Consider the following 22,063-nt stretch of genomic DNA (forward strand, 5'->3'; position numbering starts at 1 on the left):
CTCTTTTAAGTGCTTCACTGTACCAATAATAAAATGTCATTTGTTCCCCACTTTTCTTTTCTTCCAAAATACCTTTCAGTGTCAGAAGTTTAGTCTTATAAGTTCCATTTAATGGAAATACCCCACCAACACCATTCTAATAAGCTGAAACCAGTCATGCAAATATTTACAACTTTCTTTCCCATAGTTAAATACATAAAGTATGCAGGTATTCCCTTTTCAGGGATTTGATCTTGCTTGCTTATCTTTGCTTCCATTTTCTTATTTTATAAGTAATAAAAATGTTAGGCTTACCTTACAACTTCTGGATCCTGGTAGTTCCGAAGATAGAAAATAACTGTAGGTAAACCACACACCACACAGGGAGGGAAAGGTAGGAAGTCTGTTGGCATGCAGCAACAGAAGAGAGATTTCGATCAGCCTTTTCCCACAGCACCCCCCTTGCCTTCGTCTCTGCGTGAACTCAAAAGTTGCAGCTCCAGCATTGCAGTCAGAATAATGGGTCGGATAGGTAGTGTGTCCTGAACTGACCACTCTTTCGGACCCTCTGAGGGTACTTTCACACAATCACACTTTCACACAATCACACTAAGTCCCAGTGTGCTTTGGGCTCATGAATTTATTTTAACAATGCATACCTCTACATCCTGTCATGCGGTAGGCTCATGAATTTGTTTTAACAGTATGTAGTCCACCACCCAGTCATGCTATGGGCTCATGAACTTGTTTTATAGTCTACGTCCCAATCATGCGGTGGGCTCATGAACTTGTTTTAACTTTATCTTTAGCTTTTAACTTTTTCTTTTCTTTCTTTCCTACATTCGTACATTGACAGAATAAAACTTCTCTCCTACTTCTTACCTTTCAATCCTGAGTGTACTGCCCTCGACACAAGGCGCCTTCCTTGTGTTAATTTGCCCTTTGCTGTTTGTGCACATACATTTCTATACTTATTTGCCATGGGGTCCTCCCACTATTATTTGTATACCTTACAAAACAACTCAGTCAAACAAAAACGCAGTCATGCACTTATACTACAAACACAGTCATGCACTTACATTTTGCTAAAATTGTCTAAAAAAAGAGCGAAGAAAAAAAAAACACAAATCACCCCTTTCCCCTTACAAAACAATTTCCCTGCCAAGGCTAGTATGTTCACACACCCTAAATAGCTTGCCATCTGAGTCTGTGACTCTTCCATACAAAGCAGTGTGGAATTCACAGAAAATCTGTTTTGGGCTCTATTCCAGAACTGCCCTGCAGCAATACCAGAGTTCAGATCGGAGTCACGGCACCAAATTGTTAGTCATAAATAAGTAACATTAAGAATTTACCTTTTGCCTTTAGTCAGGAACAACACTTCAGGATATGCAAACAGAAATGTTTTTCTTAACAGCGCTGGGAGTCTTCATCGCCCTTGATGAAGCATTCTCACTTTACATGTAAAAAAATGTATTTTTATACATTTTCTTATAAAACTGGTCATGCAATTTCATTACATTACAATGACGGTGTCCTATAGAAAACTTTGCAAATGTCCTCATCCCTCATGATTTTCACCTCAGACGTCACGTGAACACTTTCCTATACATGGTCCACCTGCTTCCAAGGGGTCTTGTTTCTGATCTTGGATGTTTCAAACCTGCCCTAGCAACAACACACTCCTAGCCTGGAGGAGTCTGGCTTTGTAGTAACTACATGCTTCGACTTCATGCAACACATACTATTCTCTCTTATTACATAGTAAAAGAATGCAGTTTAAGTAACAGCAATACTGTAGCTTATGAAGCTGTATTTTTTCCAGCCCTGCATAGAAATTATATTTGCTTTTTAACAATCATATCATAGCATCATTAATAAACTGAAATTAATATGCATTTTAATAAGCTGGTCTTGTCCCATAACAGGAAATCTATACATCACATGGACGGGAAGCCTATTCCCTTAAATGAGGATTCTCTGAGATACATACCTGCTGCTCAAATAATGTCATATTTAAGTCACAAAGTAGAAATCTTTGGATCTAATGATTCTGGTGTTCAGTTTGTGGATATGCAAAAGGGACTTCAGAGCAGGATCCAAGGAAGCCATGTATGCCGGGCATAAATTGCCTCTCGGCAGTCTGTAGGAAAAAATACAGGGCTTTGAGACTATCTGCATAGGACATTGTTTGCACCCTGTATTCATTTTGTGAGGAACGTCTGTGGACATTCCAGTTGCGTGTGCCTGGTCAGATGTATACCAAAGGGGCTAGTAAATTCATTGGGTCTGATGAGAGCTGAGTACAGTGGTACTATTTCCCTGGACCCTTTTTCTTATTACCTTGGATCTATATTGATCAAAATCCAGGTTACTGTCTACCAAATTTCCATCTATTGTGTCTGTTGAGGTTGTTTTGTTAATGAGGTAGCTTTTCTGGGTGGCCAACGTTATCAAAAGGTGGTATTAAAATTTCTTTGCATTGAATTTTAAGCCATGGCTTTGACACCAGTCATTTGCCTTTGTCCTTCCTGTAATGTTAGTATCTTTGGATGGGAGGGTTCTATGATTACTCCTAACTTGCAATCTTCTGAAGACTTTGTAAGCCAGACGCCCTTGACATTGGCCTTAACTTCTGAAAAATAGATGCCAGAGAGGACCGGACCCAGCAAAGAACCTGGGGTACTCCACTAGTGACCGGGCTCTTTGTGGCGGTAGTCTCTCCAGTCCTTACTTCCTGGGTCATGGCTGTTAGCCAGTTGTGTCTGCAGTAAGTTACATGGGAGTTTATACCCAATTCTGTGAGTGTTTATGCCTAATTCTGAGCATGGGATTGTATCAAATGCCTTGGTTAAGTCCTGGTAGGCAGTATGCACTGTTTTCTCCTCGTCCATTGCCTTTATTACCTTCTCAGAGAAGTCTACCATGTTCACTTGGCATGACCTGCCTTTGACAAAACCAAGCTGATTTGCTTCCAGTTTCTGAAAGTCTTTTATGTCATTGTTAATTTCCATGATAATTCTTTCCATGGCTTTGCATATGAGACTAGACAGATTAATGGGCCTGTAGTTCCAGGTATCTCCTGATGTTCTGCCCTTGTGCAGAAGGATGACCACTGGAGTCCTCCATTTGCAGTGACTCTAGTGGTCCTGATTAGTCATATTCAGGCTATCAGGGCCATTAGAAGCTGTGTTCTTGGCCTTGGGGAGCGCATCTAAGACTTGCTCCCTAATGATAGTAGGAGAGGGGGTGTTAGATGGTATTTCCAGGGGGACAGATTGGGGTGAGTTGGAGCTAAATTTGTCGGTCATAACATTTGCTGCTGTTCTGGGTTTTTTCAACATGGTTCCATTTACTAACAGTGCAGTACACTGTTGTGTGCATATTTTGAAGTTTTGGATATAGCTAAAGAAGTCCTTGCCGTTGTCCATGGCCTGGGAATTCTGCCTTTACTTCAAAATTTGTTTTGTTGGACTTTCTCTTAGTAGTTTGAGAGAGTTTTTATGTGTTTTGGTGTTATACTTCCTAATTTCAACTATGACTTTTTTCTTTTGTTGTACAACCTGTTTAATTTTGGATTCCACTTTGGTAGTTTGTTTTTTGTTAGTTTTGGACTTGCTTCTGGTAGGCACAGCAGCTTCTGTGCAATTATTGACATGGTTGTACAGATATTCTGTGATTAGTTCTGCATAGGTTGCTGTGTTATCTGGGTTTGGAGGGTCTTGTAATATTGACGCGTTAGGTAGTTTTGCATTGGAGTAGTTTCTAACTGTTAACATTTGCTGGGGTTGCAGAATTAATTTTTATTTCAAAGGAGACAGCTTTATGGTCTGACCTTACCAGAGAGGACACAACACTGGTGGGGTGCAGTATTCTCATATTTTTCTGATATTCTGCTGAATCCCCACTCTGAAATCTTTATCAAATTTAGATGCTCATTTCTGTCCAGATGTGTCCTTTGCACAAAACACTGCTTAATATAATTCAGTACACTTTGTGTTTTTTGTCTGTAAGGCCATTTACATTCAAAGATATGGATGAGTAGTCATGCTCCATTATTATACATGAAAATACATGTGAATGTATATTTCTAACTTTTAGCTTGCATGCTGACATTGTGTGGTAGTCTGATCTTGTATGCATTTGTTTTTTTTCTCCATATGAACCTGTGTCACATTTTAGGATGCATTGCTTTAATAAAACATTAAAAAAAGCGAAGTAGAATTGTAGAACCTTTTCATCCCATTTTAACTTTGAACAAACAAATGTTTATCCTTCTCGATGGTAGCAGTTGCCCTCAGTTGATGTTTGTACCCACAGGAATTACCCAATGTAAAATTAAGGGTATGCTTGCAAAAGTGCATGTTACAGCCTGTGCCTCCACTTGCACTAATTCCTGTTTTTTGTGTGTGTCCGTTTTCTTCCAGATGTGAGAAGCATTTTGCATTCATTCAGTAGACGTTAACTTTTAGCACTGAGAAAAAAGTGCTCAGGCTAACTTTCAGTATTAACTAAATTGTGTATTGTTGCATAAAATACTAAGGATATTGTGGTGGCAACTACTTGTATAACTTTAGTAATTAATGAAAAACAGATAGTGACTTTGCCAAATGCATGAAAGAATCTTTGCAAATTTCTGTCAGAGCACTCTGTTTAGTCCTGTCATGATTGTGTCTATAGATTTCTTGGCTCTCATTGAAAGACTTTGCTAATGGAAATAAGTAGCTAATAGCTTTGCAAGTACTATAAAACAATTTAAAGAAACTTCAATTTCCCTGCCTTTCTTCATTATATCATATATTTTTTAGTTTATTTGCTTAAAAACTCTTCTCTGTAGCTTAAACTAAAGATATTGCAAATATCCACATCAATAAAAATAGTGGAAATAATTACCCGAGTTCTCTATGTAATTGATCAGTACACTTTTTACATCTCCCACCCCAGCAGTTTGAGATTGCAGCATTAGATTATCTTTTAACTTGCCTCTGTCCAGCATTGATCATTTTGTTAGTGTAAAACCTGGATACTTTACACATAAGGGAAAGGTATTTTCTTGCTTTAATATGTGACTTGTACCCCCCATTTAAAATACCCCTGATTGCACACTGTACAAAACTGCTTTACAATAATGGCATACAGTTTTACATCATAAAATGTTTGACTGATATTAATCAAAATAAGAACTGTTTTACTTAAAGTTGTTTTTTGTTCCCTTCTGTTTATTGTAAACATTAAAGACAAAGTGAGATCTGTGCTTTGCATCCCACCAACAGAATTCCTGTCATTATTTGCCACTTTTGCAAAGCCACATTTCACTGCTGTTTCTACATTTGTAATAGGTTCAGTGCCTTATATTCTCCCATTTATTTACTAATTTGGCAATGTTGCTTGTCTTTTTGATGATATCCACCTCCCAGAACTAGTCTCTGGTTCATGTCCAAGCTACTCCTGGTTCTTCTACTTCATTCCTGTGTTTTTTTCTGTCACTCAAACATTTTTCTTTGTAACAACAGAAAATGTTTCACTGACAGTCCCTGTGAGCTTTGTTATTGTCAGAAGAATGAGTAGGGGTGTCCTCTTGCTTGCTGGCTCCTTTTCTTTTCCTTTTCTTGTTGATTTATCTTACTTTCTCTGAATTTCTTCTTTGCTGACATCCAGTGTAAGTAATAGTCAGTAATTGAAATTTTCCCAAATTGACCTTGACTGGATTTCCCTTCTCACTTTCTTTTGACAGTGACAGACGTCTTATCAACCTTTTAATCAGAGTGCAACCATCTTCAAAGTCCTCTTTCTTAGACCTCTTGGCAGGGAAGATTGTGATGGTGACTGATGGTATGCGAGGGCTAAACTGCCAAAGCTTTTCTAGACTGGTGATCAGGTAGCAAAACACTCTTAAGCATCTAGGGTTGTAGCCATGGGTACAGTCATAAGAAGACATGCCTGGCTAAAAGATATAGCTATGGGTACATTGTAAGAAGAGGTGCCTGGCTGAGTATGTAGCTATGGGTATAGTCATAAGAAGATGAGCCTGGCTGAGGATGCATCTGTTGGTGCAGTCCTAAGACAATGTTCCTGGCTTGACAATACAACCCATTCCTGAAGATGTTAAAAAGCTCCTTAATGCCTGACTGGAAAAGCTGCTTTCTAGTAACCTTGCTGCTAAAAATCTTTAGGAAAATGAGGACAAGAAAGACTGCAGAATGTTTAAATAGCTTTTTCATTTCACCCCATGGCCAAGTATAACAAGAACTGCCAATCTGTGCCCTCTCCTTACTGTGATAATGGAAATCTAGACCAGTGGAGGGAAAAAAAGAGCCAGTGCAAGAAAGAGACATGGAGACCTCAAAGAAAACCTGGAGACCACAAGAACCTTCCACCAGTAGGGAGCAGACATGAGTTGGTGGTCTTCTACCTATTTTTATGCCTTTTATCCTGGCCCCCACCACAGCCAATCCCCACAGTTCTAAAGATATCAGGAAGGGTCACTTGTTGCATAAGAAACTGGGAACATATTGAAAAAGAGACATTTGGTATTACAGATAATTCTCATGGCTACAAACTACAATTTGTTATAGAATCTGACACCAGAAAAGATCAAAAGGGAAGTGAAGGGCCAAGGTGACCCCCCTGGGTATTTCAAAGATCAACACCTACCTCTGACTGGCCAAATTGAAAATGCTAACATTATAGGCCCTGCTGCTATTCGTGTTTCCCAGGCTCTGATTGTCAGTTTGGATGCTAACGATGTCCGCTTCTACATTCCCTTTCAAACAAACCACATGCACTTCTTCAGGTTCAAAGCAGGCTGGTCACACTGTGTTTTCCTGCTTGCCCTTTAAATTGCTTACTGCACTGCTGGTTTTCAAAGTGCCTGGATGTAGTAGTAGCTTAAGGGAGAAAATGGATTTACAAGTTGTCTGCTTCATTCAGGCACTGTCCTATGAAGAGGCCCTCCGGTTCACCATGGACAGAGTCTTGTTTGTGTTCAACATTTCCCATGTCATCTCTACGCTTTCCAAAGCTGTATTTCTAGAAGCATTTTTAGATGACTTCTGCCAAAAGCCAGAAGGTCTTCCTCCACCAGCTGAGTTTATAAACACATGGTGCCGTACTTCCACAGCATGGCACAGGAGAAAGTGTGAGCCTGAAAATTCCTTCAGCACTGGGATGGCATCAACTATTTGATAGTACTCCTGGCAAAGATGCTTATGAGGGACTTCCAGTGAGTACCCAAGACCCTTTTAGTAGTAACACTCATAGTTACTGAAAGAGATGATGCCGGTCATCCCCTGGATATTCCATGGGTTAGATTGCTGGTCCACTTAATTCATCCAGCAGCTCCACAATTGGGCCCCAACAGCAGATGGTTTGGGCCTTGCCTTTGGTTTGTACACTAAGAACCTCAAACTAAAGAGCCGGTGGCATGCCACCCAAAGAAAGCAACACAAATGCCAAAGATAATGTTGGCTGGGGTATAGACGATCAAGCCCTTCAAGCCAGTTTGTTCTCCAGATGCCAATGTATAGTACTGCAATGATGTGCTGTATAAACAAGCAAAGGAGGGACTCTCATATATCCCATTTTGCACCAGCCAGAAGTGAAAATGTTCTTTTGACAAACAAAATACTTCAAGCCTTTTTTTAACTAATACAAAGAACATGTACATACTTAGAATTGTTTTGAATGGAACTGATGTGTGTGTTAATTTTATTTGCTGTGTTTGTAGTTCACAGCTGACATTAAGCGGTTCCTCAGACTGTACTGCAGATGTGATTTTTTTTTTTTTTTTAAAGATTTTGAGAGTCTGTAGGCCTAGTTTTCTGTAGAGATCCATGCATGACAAGTGTACAACCACTGTGAACTTTTTTTGTACAGTTTGCTGTGTTCCCCTTCGTTAGCATTTTCCTTCTCAGTTTACAGCAAGTGCCATTTTACATGCTTTTTATTTTACTTCATTTTTTTCTTTTTAATAATTTGTTCCTGCTATCATTTTGTTTCTGAACAGTGTCTGCCATGAGTGAACTAAGTTCACTGCATGAAGATGGAGATCCTAGGAACCTAAGAAATGGAATTGGACGACTTCGCAATCAGGGTATGCCACCTATAAGAGATGTAGAAGAGGAGAGCATGATAAGTAGTGCTTCTCGCAGCAGACCACAACCATCTCGCAACATGGACTACTATGAGGATCGCAACCGGAGAAACCCTGACTATGACATGCGCCCCCGAGCACATTCAATGGATAATCTTGATGACCTAGACCGGTTTCACGATTACAACTGGGACCGACGTGGGGAAGATCGAAGCCGTGGTCGACGTCCATCAGATGATGATACCAGTAGCAGAGGATATAACAGAGAGAGACATCGTCGAGACTATTCTCCTGACTCGCGTGATCTGTATCAAAGGAGGAGCCGCAGCAGAGATGATCTTAGAAATCTAGACTACACTCGCAGTCCAGCTGGCAGTTCCCATGGGGCTTATGATGACAGCTTCCTGCAGGAGGTCCTGAGGAAAAAACAGAGGGCTGCAGGAAATAGGGATATTATAGAAACATCCAGCAATGTAACTTCACGATCTGGGAATAGACGGAATGCTCAGGAGGACGACTTTCCTCCACCTCCACCACCATATATAGAGAATGAGTCAGTTTCATCAAGGGGAAGGAATGACAAGAAAATAAAAAGGGTAAGCAAACTATACACTGTGTTTTTTGGTACAGAGAACTACTGTAGTCCCATATTGCGAAGTTTTAGTGTTGCATTAAGTTTATTCATCTAAAAAATATATATTTACTTTGATGTAAATACTACCTGTATGTGTGACTGTGTGTATAGTATATACGTATAATATACATATAATGTGTATGTGTACATATATATGTGTGTAGGTGTGTGTGTATATATATATATATATATATATATATATGTGTGTGTATATACATATATATATATATATATATATATATATATATCTATATAAAAAACACAAGTTCATAGGTAGGTGCTAGGCTATCCACCCAAGGACCTAAGTAAGCCTAGCCAACAAGGTTCCCTGGCTTACACCACCTAAGAAAGCTATTTTCCTGTGCCCATGTCGAGCAGAGCCACCGAAGTGATCCCCGGGGTGTATTGCCTATTTCCCATCCACTTATCAAGATTTTTCTTTGAGTGCTTATAAGGAACTTTGCTTGACATGGATGGGTAGCTTGTTCCGGAGTATGGGAAGTCTTTGGGACAGGAATCTATCCCTCCAGCATGTCCTGTTTATTGTGGTGACAAGGTTTTAAGTCCCTAAAGCATGTAGCTCGGAGGGATTGGGATTTCTTTAGGTGTGGCATGTCCAACAGCTCTGGCTTTAACATAGCTTTATGTTGGGCAGAGATCACCTTGGAGTACGCAATATGCTACGGAGTAAAGATGGAGTTTTTTGAGACCGTCAGTGTAGGGCATCTGTTTGAGGCCAGTAATCCTTTTTGTGTGGTACTTCTGTGGCCTTTCCAGCTGCTGCAGATGACTTGTGTGGTACATTCCAAAAGGGGCGTTGTACTCTATAATGGGTCTGAGTGTCGAGTAGAGGGGAACAATGACGCCTTTTTTTCCTAGATGAGAACTCTTTTGTGATGAGGTGTGACACAAGGATTTCCTGACTACTGTGGCGATGTGATCATCAAAGTAGAGACTACTGTCCACCTGGGTCCCCAGGTCTCTTATCACACATTCGGTGTTAAGTAGTCTGCCGCCTATGTGGTAGTTCATATGTACAGAGTTTTTACCAAAGGGGATGACAGTGCACTTTTTGGCATTGAGCTTGAGGCCATGGCTCTGACAATAGGCATATGTGTCACTGAGGCCCTTCTGTAAGATGTCTACATCATTTGGGGACTCAACTATGGCTCCTAGTTTGCAGTCATCTGCGAACTTCGTTAGCCAAAGGCCTTCTTTGTTAGCCTGTACTTCAGAGATACCAAACAGGAGAGGTCCCAGGACTGAACCTTATGATCTTCATGTTTCACTGTTGCAGTCATCACATTTGGGTTATCTGCTTGCAGTAGCTCTCAGTTGGCCTGATTAACAAAGTCTTGGTTCCTGCATCGGTTACTGTCCCTTTTTCCGTGACATCAGGTCGTCAGGGGTATAAAATATGCAGCCGATGTCATTACCTCAGTCTTTCTTGCCATGCAGTTCCCAAAGCAGAAGCAGTTCGCAAGCGGCAGTCGGCCGACTCCTGAAATTGTCGTTTTCGAGTTTTAGAACCGAAGTCTTCAACTAAAAGCTAAGTACTCCATTGGAGAAACTTTTTCTTGCTCTAAACCAATGTCAGTAAAAGTTAATTGCATTACTTGTGGAAAGCAAATGCCTCATAAAGATTTTCATTCGTACTGTATTCCTTGCCTAGGCCCTGACCACGACGTATCTTGCTGTCAGTTTTGTGCCTTATTTAAACCATGAACTATCCATTGTCAGTATATTTTTGCTTCTAAATATTTTGGTGGTTGGTTCAATTATCCTGATTTGTCTTCAGTAAGCCATCCGACTACCGACATTCCGAAAAAAACACAACGGTAAAGACGGGTCCAAAGCTGCCGATGACACTTCTCTTAAACCGTTCGCCAGTACTCAGTGAGACGCTTTCGCAGCCCCTGATACCCACTAATTCAGATTCGCAGGCCTCTACTGAGACCCATTCGGAGTCCAGTATGCCACGAGATGCTTCATCTGTGGAACCTGTGGATGTTCTTCGTGTTTCACTGTTGCAGTCATAACTGTAGGGTGCTCCTGCCGGCAGGCAGCCCGAGGTCGGCCAGAATCCCAAAGTCTGGGTCCGGCGTCGGCTGTATAGGCTAGTACCCTGACGTCAGTACGCTTTGGTACATAGCCCTCAGCCAACGCCATCTTCTCCAGTCTTTCTTGCCATGCGGTGGAAAGCAGCTCGCAAGTCGTTGGTTGGCGATTATCGAACAGCGTATTTGGTTGTTGTCCGTCCGAAGTTCTTACTTCTCTTCTCAAAGCTAAGTACCCCGTTGGGGAATCATTTTCTTGTTCCTCCGATGTCAGAAAAAGTTAATAATTGTATAGCGTGTGGGAAACAAATACCTCATAAAGATTTCCACTCTTACTGTCTACCTTGCTTAGGCCCTGACCACGTTTCTTGTTGTCGGTTCTGTGCCAGGTTCAACTCTCGTACTATCAAGCGCAGGTACGATTGAGCTTTAAATTATTTTGGCAGATGCTTCAATTATAGAATGTCTTCGGACACTACCGGAGTCCAAAAGAAGCGCAAAGACAAAGACAGGCCGCCGAGGTCCAAACAGGACTCGTTGCAGCTGGAGCCAGCGTCCGGTTCGGCTGTCGCCAGTGAGGCGCTTTTGCAGCCCCTGTCGTCCGCCACTTCTGAACCGATGGCCGATACGGACTCCCATGGGGAGCCATCAAGGCCCACTATTTTAACTGCTGCAGGACCTTCGGACGTCGCTCCTTCAGATGGGTCCGGAACCGCTGTGCAGGTACCGGCTTCTGAGGGGGTTTTCAGGCCTACTCACATTACAATTTCAAAGGCAAAGACAAAGACTCCTGTTAAGTCTAAAGTTCCAGCTCAAGCTGCTTCTGAATCCACTCCCAAGACACAAAAGCAATTATTGAGGATGGCTGAAGATTTGCTTACAATGATTAGGGGTTCTCACCCCCCCCCCCCTGAGAAAAGGCCTCGACAGGATGTTACTCTGGATTCCTCTGACCAGGCTTCTGTATCTTCTGTTTCTTCCTCAGATCAGGACTATTCCTTTCCCCCTTATGAGGATTCGGATGCTGAGGACTCTTTACCCTCGGCCTCTCCGCCTGAGGATTTTTCTTTTGGGGAAACCCTGCATGAGATGAGGGAACATTTTCATTGGGAAGGACAGGAATATTCTGCTTCCAAGAAGAGGCTTAGAGAATTTCTTCTTCTTCCTCAGCATAGGCCTTTAGCTATCCCTCCTGTTTTGGACATTGTAGATGATGCTTTTTCTGAGGCTAATTTGAATCCTGATTCCATGCCTCCTGCTCCTTCTAAGCCTGATAGATTTTATAGGGTTCCTGACTCTCATTTATTTTTATTTAAAAACCCTTCTGTGGATCCTGAAACTATTTCTCAGGGCTCTAAGGCTGCTAGGGTTGCTACTTCTAAAAATCCTATTCCCTCTGAGAAGGATTCTCGTGCTTTAGACAGGTGAGGAAAAAAGGTATATACTTCTGCTACCCTGTCTGTAAGGGCTTTAAATTGCCAGTTTCATATGTTTAAATATCAGCAATTTCTTTTGTCTGTTTTAAAGCAAAAGCTTGCTTCCCTTCCTGCTTGTGCAGAGGATAAGGAACTTCAGGATGTTTTGCATGCTACTGAACAGGTTAACAAGCATAGCTTACATTGTGGTTTTGATGCTTTGGATACTTCTTGCAGGGCTGCTGCCTCTGGTACTGTTATTAGGAGACATGCCTGGCTTCGTGAACAAAGTTTGCCTGAACAGGTTAAGGCTAAGTTATTAGATGCCCCTGTTCAACAAGATGTTCGTTTTGGATCTAAGGCTGAGGAAGTTATTAAAAAGATGGAGGAAAAGGCAAAGTCTTTGCAGACTGTAAAAGATTTCTTGCAAGTTCAGCCTCCTAGATTTTCCAGGAATTGGCCCTCTAAAAATTGGTCCTTTCCCACGTCTGACAGGCCTCAAAGGGGAAGATATAGGCGCTCCAGAGGTCGTGGTCAAGGCCAGGCCTCTTACAGATCTAGACAGTGGACTGCTTCTTCACCTAGAAGGGGAGAAGACAGATCCCAATCTCAAAGAAAGCAAACTCAATGACTCTCGGTTGGGCTTCAGGACCCCTTCACCTGGACGCCTCTCGGAGGAAAACTGTCTCTTTTTTACAGAAATTGGACTCATATTACCCAGGACAGATGGGTATTGGACGTGATTTTAAAAGGTTACAAATTCCACTTTCACACTTTGCCAAGGACTCACGGTTGGCCAGATCTGCCAAAACTTCAATGGTCAGAGGCCTTAACTCAAGTGGATGCTCTTCTGGCCATGAGAGCCATAGAGCTTGTTCCACTCTCGGAAATGGGAAAAGGGTTTTATTCAAGACTGTTTCTGGTTCCCAGAAAACAAAACTCTTGGAGACCTATTCTGGACCTTTCAGTGTTAAACACCTTTTTGGAAATTCCAAAGTTCAAGATGCTTACTCTGCAACAGCTAATTCCAATGCTCTCTCAGGACGCCTGGATGGTGACATTGGACTTAAAGGAAGCCTATTTACATATTCCCATCAGACAAGAACGCAGGAAATTCCTCAGGTTCAAGGCAGGTTCGAGGCACTTTCAATTCTCTGTTCTGCCCTTTGGTTTATCTACTGTGCCCAGAGTCTTCACCAAGTGCCTGGCACCAGTAGTGGCTTACTGCAGACTTCAGGGGATCCAGATTTACCCCTATTTGGACGACTGCCTTATTCAGGCAGACAGCAAAGATCTTCTGCTTCAACATCTGGACTTTGTTCAACGTCTTCTCCTCCTACTGGGATTCTCAGTGAACATAAAAAAGTCACATTTGATCCCTTCTCAACAAATGGTATTCTTGGGAGCCCTCTTAAATACAACCTTACAAAGGGCCTTCCTCACTCCAGAAAAACAAATTCAGCTGGCTTCTACTTTCAACACCTTGGCAACTCTATCTCAGCTCACTGCAAGGAAATTCCTGCAGGCTCTGGGCTACATGGCTTCCTGCATTCTGTTGATTCCAAACGCAAGGCTTCACATGAGAAAGCTTCAATGGTATCTGAAAAGTGTATGGTCACAGCATTACCACGATCTGGATATTCTGATTCCTCTGATCCCCTGCCTTCAGAAGGAGTTCCTCTGGTGGTCCAGGGCATGCACTTCAAACGAAGGAAAACCTTTTTGTCTTCCTCAACCTACTCAAATCCTAACCACAGACGCCTCGGATTATGCTTGGGGAGCACACTTTCTAGACAATTGCCAGCAGGGAACCTGGACAAAGGACCATCTTCACTGGCACATCAATCTGAAGGAAATGTTGGCAGTCCAAAACGCCCTTCTAGCCTTCAAGAATCTTCTACAACCAGGCCCTCTGCTAATTCGCACAGACAACACCACGGTCATGTGGTACATCAACAAGCAGGGGGGTTCTTATTCATACCCCCTTTGCAGACTAGCTATGGGTTTATGGGACACAGCTCTAAATTTGAATCTACATCTCCAGGCTCAATTCATTCCAGGGAAACAGAATCTCTTAGCAGACAGCCTGAGCAGAAACATTTCAGATCCTCATGAATGGATGCTAGACACCAACTTGTTCAACAGGATTACTGCAGTTTGGGGATGTCCCCAGATAGATCTGTTTGCATCCCATCTCAATCATCAGCTGCCTCTCTTTTGCACCAGGTCCTTCCACAAAGCAGCTTGGAGAGTGGATGCCCTGTCCTTCAGCTGGAGAAGCCTTTCAGCATATGCCTTGCCGCCTCTTCCTCTACTACCTCGGGTATTACTGAAAATAAAACAGGACAAGCCCAAGTTCCTCATCTTGATTGCTCCAAATTGGCCTCGACAGTTTTGGTATCCAACTTTAAAGCTCCTGTTCTCGGGCCTCCTTGGATTCTCCCACTGAACCCTTCGCTTCTGTCCCAGCATCAGGGTCAGTTACTACATTCCAATCTCAAGACCCTTTGCCTGGCAGCTTGGCTCTTCAAAGGAGTTTGATTCCTTCTAGTCTTCCCAAACAAGTTTTGGATGTTCTTTTGGAAGCTAGACGGCCTAGCACTAGGAAATCCTATGCCTCTAAATGGAAGAGGTTTTCTATTTGGATGCAGGACCGAGGTTCTGATCCTCAGGTACCTGATCTCTCTTCTATTTTGCTTTACCTTTCGGAACTTTTATCTAAAGGACTTTCCTTTTCTTCCATTAAGATTCATGCTTCTGCTATCTCTGCTCATTTCAGTTCTGATCCTCCTGTTTTTTCTCATCCTTTGGTGAAGCAGTTCTTGAGAGGGGCTAAAAATTTGCAGCCTCCAAGGACCCCTCCTGTCCCTGCCTGGGATCTTAATTATGTTTTAGAAAAACTTACTTTGCCTCCTTTTGAGCCTGCTGCATCTTCAGATATTAAGTTTCTATCCTGGAAGACTGTTCTTTTGTTAGCATTGACCTCTGCCAGAAGGGTCTCAGAGTTGCAAGCTCTCATGGCTGTGGAACCATGCTTTATTTTCCATCAGGACAGAGTATCCTTGAGGACCAATCCTACTTTCATGCCTAAAGTGATTTCAAAAGTGGCTTTAAATCAGACAATTCACCTTCCTACTTTCTTTCCAAATCCTCAAAACAAAGGGGAAAGGATTTTGCATTCATTAGATGTGCACAGATAGTTACGATTTTACCTGGACAAGACTAAAGATTTCAGAAAGTCTAACCAATTGTTTGTTTCCTTTGCCTCCAGTTCTCTTGGAAAACCTATTTGTAAACAAACTATTTCCAAATGGATTGCTTATGGAATCAGATTTTGTTACACTCATCATGGGAAACAGTTTCCAGGTACCATTAGAAGTCACTCTACTAGAGCAGCTGCCACTTCTACAGCTTTCCTCAGAGGAGTCCCTACCAAGGATATCTTGGAAGCTGCCACTTGGAGTTCTGTGCATACTTTTTCCAAGCACTACAATCTCCCCTTGTTTTCTAAGTCCAGGGCAGGCTTTGCCTCTGCTGTCTTGCAGGGTATCCTTGCCTCCCCTTCTTCTATCTAAAGCCTCCTCCCCTTTTACACTGCTTTGGGATTCCACCCTACAGTTATGACTGCAACAGTGAAACACGAAGAACATAGTACAGTTGTGTACACCTACCATAAATGTAGATGTTCGAGTGTCTTCACTGTTGCAGTCGGGGTTTCCCCCCCTCCTATCCCCTCTTTTCCTTTTTTGTGTTGTGTTTGTGTTTCCTTGTTGGATTCATTTTTGGTTTGTTGGGGACTTCTGACATCTAGGGCAAGAAAGGCTGGAGAAGATGGCGTCGGCTGAGGGCTATGTACCAAAGCATACTGACATCAGGGTACTAGCCTATACAGCCGACGCCGGACCCAGACTTTGAGATTCTGGCCGACCTCGGGCTGCCTGCCGGCAGGAGCACCCTACAGTTATGACTGCAACAGTGAAGACACTCGAACATCTACATTTATGGTAGGTGTACACAACTGTACTATGTCTCTACCTTGGATGGGTCCGGAGCTACTGTGCAGGCACCGGCTTCTGAGGGTGTATTCAGAACTACTGACTTGTGTATTAAACCGATGCCATCTTCTTGTTCAAGGCCTAAAACTCGAACCATGCCTAGCAAACTGATGCCCAGACCACATGGTCAGGCCTCTATGCCTTAGAAACAAATGATAAGAATGGCTGAAGACCTTATTACTTTAATCAGGAGAAGCCAGCCTTCCCCCTCTAAGAGACCTAGGACTGAGTTTGCTTATGATACTTCTGACCAGGATTCTAAATTTTCTGTTTCCTCTGATGACCAGAATTTACCCTTATCTACATATGAGGATTCTGATGCTGAGAAGTCTATTCCCTCTGCCTCCCCCTCAGAAGATTTCTCTCTTGGTGAAACCTTGCATACTCTCAGGGAGCATTTTCATTGGGAAAATTAGGATTTCCCTGATTCTAAAAAGAGGCTTAGGGATTTCTTACTAGCACAGGCCTTTAGCCATACCTCCTGTACTACACATTCTTGATGATGCTTTTTCGGAATCTAGCTTGGCCCCTGACTCTTTACCTCCTGCTCCCAGAAAACCTGATGGATATTACAGGGCCCCTGACTCTCACAAGTTCCTTTTTAAAAATCCTGCTGTGGATCCTGAGACCATTTCACAGGGACCCAAGGGCATTAAAGCTACTACTGCCAAAAATCCTACCCCTCTGATAGAGACTCCAGGGTGCTGTATAGATGGGGTAAAAAGGTTTATATTTTGCAACCTTGGCAGTCAGAGCTTTAAACTGCCAATTTCAAATGTTAAAATATCAGCAGCATGTTATTTGACTGCTTAAACAGAAAATGATGTTGATTCCTGACTGTGTGGAAAATAGATTTACAGGACTTAATGCATTCTGCTGAACAAGTTGGAAAACATACTTTGCAATGTGGTTTTGATTCAGTAGAGGCCTCTTGCAGGTATGCTGTTACTGGGTCTGTGCTCAGAAGGCATGCTTGGCTTAAGGAGCAATCTTTGCCAGATCATGTTTTAGCTAAGTTGTTGGATGCTTCTTTAAATTAGGACCACCTGTTTGGCAACAATGCTGAAGAATTACTTAAAAAGATGGAAGATAAAGCTAAATCTATGCAGATTGTTAAATATTTTTTTCACAAGTTCAGCCTCCTAGATTTAGTAGGCACTGGCCCTCTAAGAATTGGTCCTTTCCAGCCCCTTCCAGGTCTTCTCAAGCCAAACCCAGACACAGCAAAAACCCCAGGTTTCAGTCCCAGGGGGACACACAGAACTAAGCAGTTGGGGGCCTCCACTTCCATATCTGGGAATAACAAGACTCCCCCTATGGTAAACTGTCTCAGTGGCTTCCTTTTAAAATTTCCAAGTACTTATCAACTGACTGCCCCTTTGGGGGGAAAGATTGCTCTTCATGCAAAGAATTGGGAACTCATTACGCAGGACAAATGGGTTTTAAATAGTGTCCCAGGGATACAGATTTCACTTCCACACGTTGCCAACACCAAGCGGGTGGCTGGACCTGTTCCCAAATCAGTGGGCAGAGACCCAAAAACAAGTACTTTCTCTCTCAAGCATGGGAGCTACTCAGCTGGTACCAGAAGAGGAAAAGGGACAAGGTTTCTACTAGAGACTTTTCCTGGTACCCAGAAAAGACAATTCATGGTGTCCTATCCTGGACCTGTCTACTCTAAACACATTTCTGGAGATTACAAAATTCAAGATGCTCACTCTTCACCAATTACTTCCTCTGCTAGGCAAAGACGCCTGGTTGGCAACACTAGATCTAAAAGAAGCATACCTGCACATCCCAATCAGGGAATCTTGCAGAAAATACCTACGCTTCAAAGCAGGCTACACGCACTCAGTTCTCTGCACTGCCCTTTGGCTTATCTACTGCGCCCAGGGTATTCACAAAGTGCCTAGCTCCAGTGATTACATTTTGCAGACGAAGTATTCAAATATACCCTTATCTGGACGATTGTCTAATTCAGGCAGAAAGCCAGGACATACTTTTGAATCATCTGGCGTTTGTAAAAAGGGTTCTAACTTGCCTGGGGTACACCATAAATGAAAAGAAATCACAACTGGTACCCTGTCAACAAATTACATTCCTGGGAGCAAGCTTGAATACAACTTCCCAGATGGCTTACCTCACGCCAGAAAAGCAAATTTGACAACGTACTTCAAACAAGTGTCCACAAAAACCCTGCTATCTGCAAGACAAATACTGCAAGCCTTGGGGTTCATGACCTCCTGCATTCTTCTAACTCCATATGCAAGACTGCATATGAGGAAACTACCGTGGTATCTAAAAACCTAAGGAGTCAACATTCTCACAGCCTAGAAAGAATGATTCCTATCATACCTTGCCTACGCCTAGAGTTCCTTTGGTGTGCAGAGACCTGCCACCAAAACAAGGGACTACCTTTCACACCACCCCCTGCCGCCCAAACCCTAACAACAGATGCATCAGACTATACATGGGGGGCTCACCTGGCAGGGAAGTGCATTCAGGGCAAATAGAACCCAAGTCAAAAAGAAATGTTAGCTGTACAGAATGCTCTGACAGCCTTCAAGGACTACATTCTTCCAAGACAACTAATGGTAAAAACTGACAACACCACGGTTATGTGGTACATAAGCAGGGGGGTACATATGCTTACCCCCTCTGCAGACTAGCCATGGCATTGTGCAACACAGCCTTGAGCTACCAAGTGCACCTACAAGCTCAATTCCTGCCAGGAAAATTAAATACACTGGCAGACGGACTAAGCAGAAACCTTATGGACCCACACGAGTGGAAACTGGAACCAAGGATTTTCAATATGTTGACAAGCGAATGGGGGAGCCTGGATATAGACCTATTTGCCTCCCCCCAGAACTACCAATTGGACAAATTTTGCACAAGGACTCCCCACAGACAAGCCTAGAAAGTGGATGCTCTGTCCCTTCAGCTGGAAAAACCTATCAGTCTATGCCCCCCCCCCCCCCCCCGCCTTTGCTCTCCAAAGTACTACTAAAAGTCAAACAGGACAAACCAAGGATGATCTTGATTGTGCCAGACTGGCCATGCCAACACTGGTACCCCCTCCCGTGCAGTGTGTCACTGTTATCTCCATGGCACCTGCCTCAGACTCCTTCCCTGCTGTCTCAGCAGGAGAACAGATTCTGCACCCTCAACTTCCAACACTGAACCTTGCAGTCTGGCTAGTTACTTAAATTCTCCCTTGCCATCCCTCAGCAAACCTGTGATGCATGTCATCTTAGAGGCAAGGAGGCCTAGTACTAGAAAATCTTATGCTGAAAAATGGAAAAGATTCTGTGCCTGAAACCAATCTCAAGAGATGAGCACAGCAGCGCCCAATTTACCTCAGATTTTGCAATACTTAACTGAGATGCTTCACAAGGGCCTGTCTTTTTCCTCCATTAAAATCCACACCTCAGTCATTTCAGCTCATTATAACACAGAATCTCCCCTCTTCTCTCATCCACTGCTCAAGCAGCATCTCAGAGGGGCCAAAAATTAGAGACCACCCAGGAAAGCTCCAACCCCAGTTTGGGACCTTAACTTTGTACTGGCGAAAGTCACTCTCCCTCCTTTCGAGCCAGCTGTTACTGCAGACTTAAAATTTCTTTCTTGAAAACAGCTTTCCTTTGGGAATCACTTCAGCTAGAAGGGTATCTGAATTACAGGTCCTTATGGCAGTGGAGCCTTTCATCATCTTTCATGCGGACAGGGTATCTCTCAGGACCAATCCGTCATGCCCAAGGTGGTATCCAGTGTGGCTCTAAATCAGTCCATTCATTTGCCAACCTTCTTTCCCAATCCACAGAACAAAGGGGAACAGATTCTGCATTCCTTGGATGTGCACAAACAACTTAGATTCTACTTGGACAGGACTAAACCTCAAAGAAAATCTGAATAACTGCTGGTAGCATTTGCTGCAGGGGCAGAAGGAGAAGGCTATTTCAAAACCATTTCTAAATGGATAAGCCCATTGCATTCATTTCTGCTATAAGCACCATGGAAAACCTATCCCCCAGGGGATCAGACCTCACTCCACCAGGGCTGCATCTACTTCTACAGCCTTTCTCAGAGGCGTTCCTACCAGGGGCATCCTAGAAGCTGCTACCTGGAGTTCTGTACATACTTTCACCAAGCATTACTATTTGCCAGTTTTCCCTAAATCCAGAGCTGGCTTTGCCACTGCAATCTTGCAGGGCCTTATAGCTGCTCCTAATGCTATCTAAACTCCTCCTCCCAACCATAGCTTTGGGAATCTACCCAAATGTAGTGACTGCAACAGTGAAACACGAAGAACATTGTACAGTTGTGTACACTTACCATAAATGTAGATGTTCTAGTGTATTCACTGTTGCAGACCTGGTTACCCTCCCTCCTTCCCCCTAACTTCTTTTGGCTATACGTCTTCTTTCCTTTACTATGCTTAAAAGCCTTTTTGGTGTATCTGCTTTTTTGTTGGAGGTATACCTTTGTGTTTTTATGTTTAATTTCTCCCCATTAGGGGGGCACCTGATATCTGGGGCAAGAAAAACTGATGTAATGGTGTCTGTTGCATGTTTTATACCCCTGACATCCTGGAATGGTCCTAATTCTATTTAAATTCCTCCTCCCAACCTTAGCTTTGGGAATCTACCCAAATGTAATGACTGCAACAGTGAAACACTAAGAACATAGTACAGTTGTGTACACTTACAATAAATGTAGATGTTAGTGTATTCACTTTTGCAGTCCTGGTTACCCTCCCTCCAGCCCCCTTTCTTCATTTGGCTATACCTCTACTCTCACTTGCACCAAAAAGCTTCTTGAGCATAGTATTTGCTTTTTTGTTGGAGGTATATCCTCGTATTTATAGATTTAATTGCTTCCCATTAGGGGGGCACCTGACATCTGGGGCAAGAAAAACTGATGTAATGGCATCAGCTGCATGTTTTATACCCCCAACGTCATGGAAGAAGGGACAGCAACCGATGCAGAACCCCTGACTTTGTTAATCAGGCCGACTGAGGGCAACCTGCAAGCAGATTACCCAAATGTAATGACTGCAACAGTGAATGCACTCTGACATCTACATTTATGGTAAGTGTACACAACTGTACTTTTCAGGTGTATGGCTAATGAATGTCCATGACTTTGGCCTGAATGTATCCACAAAGACTTGAAAAGAAAAAGTAGAAAGTCTTGGATATAGTCCATATAGCTGAAACACTTGGAGAGGGGGGTTCCTAATGGGGAGATGAAAAGTCAGCAAGCAGAGGAGAGTAATAGTGCTGAAATTGAATTCATCCTCAAGTCTTGGTGAGTACTTTCACAAGGTGACCCTGTTTTTTTACAAAATCTCACCAAGGCGACACTGATATATAGACTGTATTTAAATAGCATACATCGTGGACAGAAGTAAGTCAAAAACAAAAAAAGATAGCTGGGTGCAAAAGACCCAGGATAAAAAAAGTGCCCAATCCTGGTAGGCGCACTGGTGCCAGGACTGGAAAAAATGACAGTGTAGAATTCTCAAGATACGGAAACATACCTACAGTGGGGCCAGGCCCAGGGGGAGGATACCACCCCTGTTGTAGAAGGGAGGTAGCAGTCCACAAAAATCACAAAAAATTTGCCAAAGAAGAGCCATAAAGACAGAGTGGACTATTGAGGATAAAGAAATTACGTATTATTACTGTTCTGTAAAAAGCCCAGAATTTCCAGACACAAGATATACAAAATGATTGAGAGAAATTTGAGGAAAGAAAAATACTTTTCCAGGAAAAACTGCCAGAAGCTTCAAATAAAAATTAGCATTTATGAATACAACAGATTTTTGA

General features: G+C 42.7%; 1 protein-coding gene across 1 annotated transcript in view; it reads left to right on the forward strand.

The window, feature by feature from the left end:
• The window catches only part of LSR (lipolysis stimulated lipoprotein receptor), a 734,631-nt gene that overhangs the window by 705,265 nt on the left and 7,303 nt on the right, over nt 1-22,063 (forward strand). Inside the window, exon 8 of the mRNA XM_044079331.1 lies at nt 7,985-8,667. Within this exon, the coding sequence (XP_043935266.1) occupies nt 7,985-8,667 (683 nt within the window). The remainder of the gene's footprint in view (nt 1-7,984; nt 8,668-22,063) is intronic.

The sequence above is a fragment of the Protopterus annectens genome, chromosome 8.part0 (genome assembly GCF_019279795.1).
Source record: "Protopterus annectens isolate FY-2018-M chromosome 8.part0, PAN1.0, whole genome shotgun sequence".
Classification (NCBI taxonomy): domain Eukaryota; kingdom Metazoa; phylum Chordata; order Ceratodontiformes; family Protopteridae; genus Protopterus; species Protopterus annectens.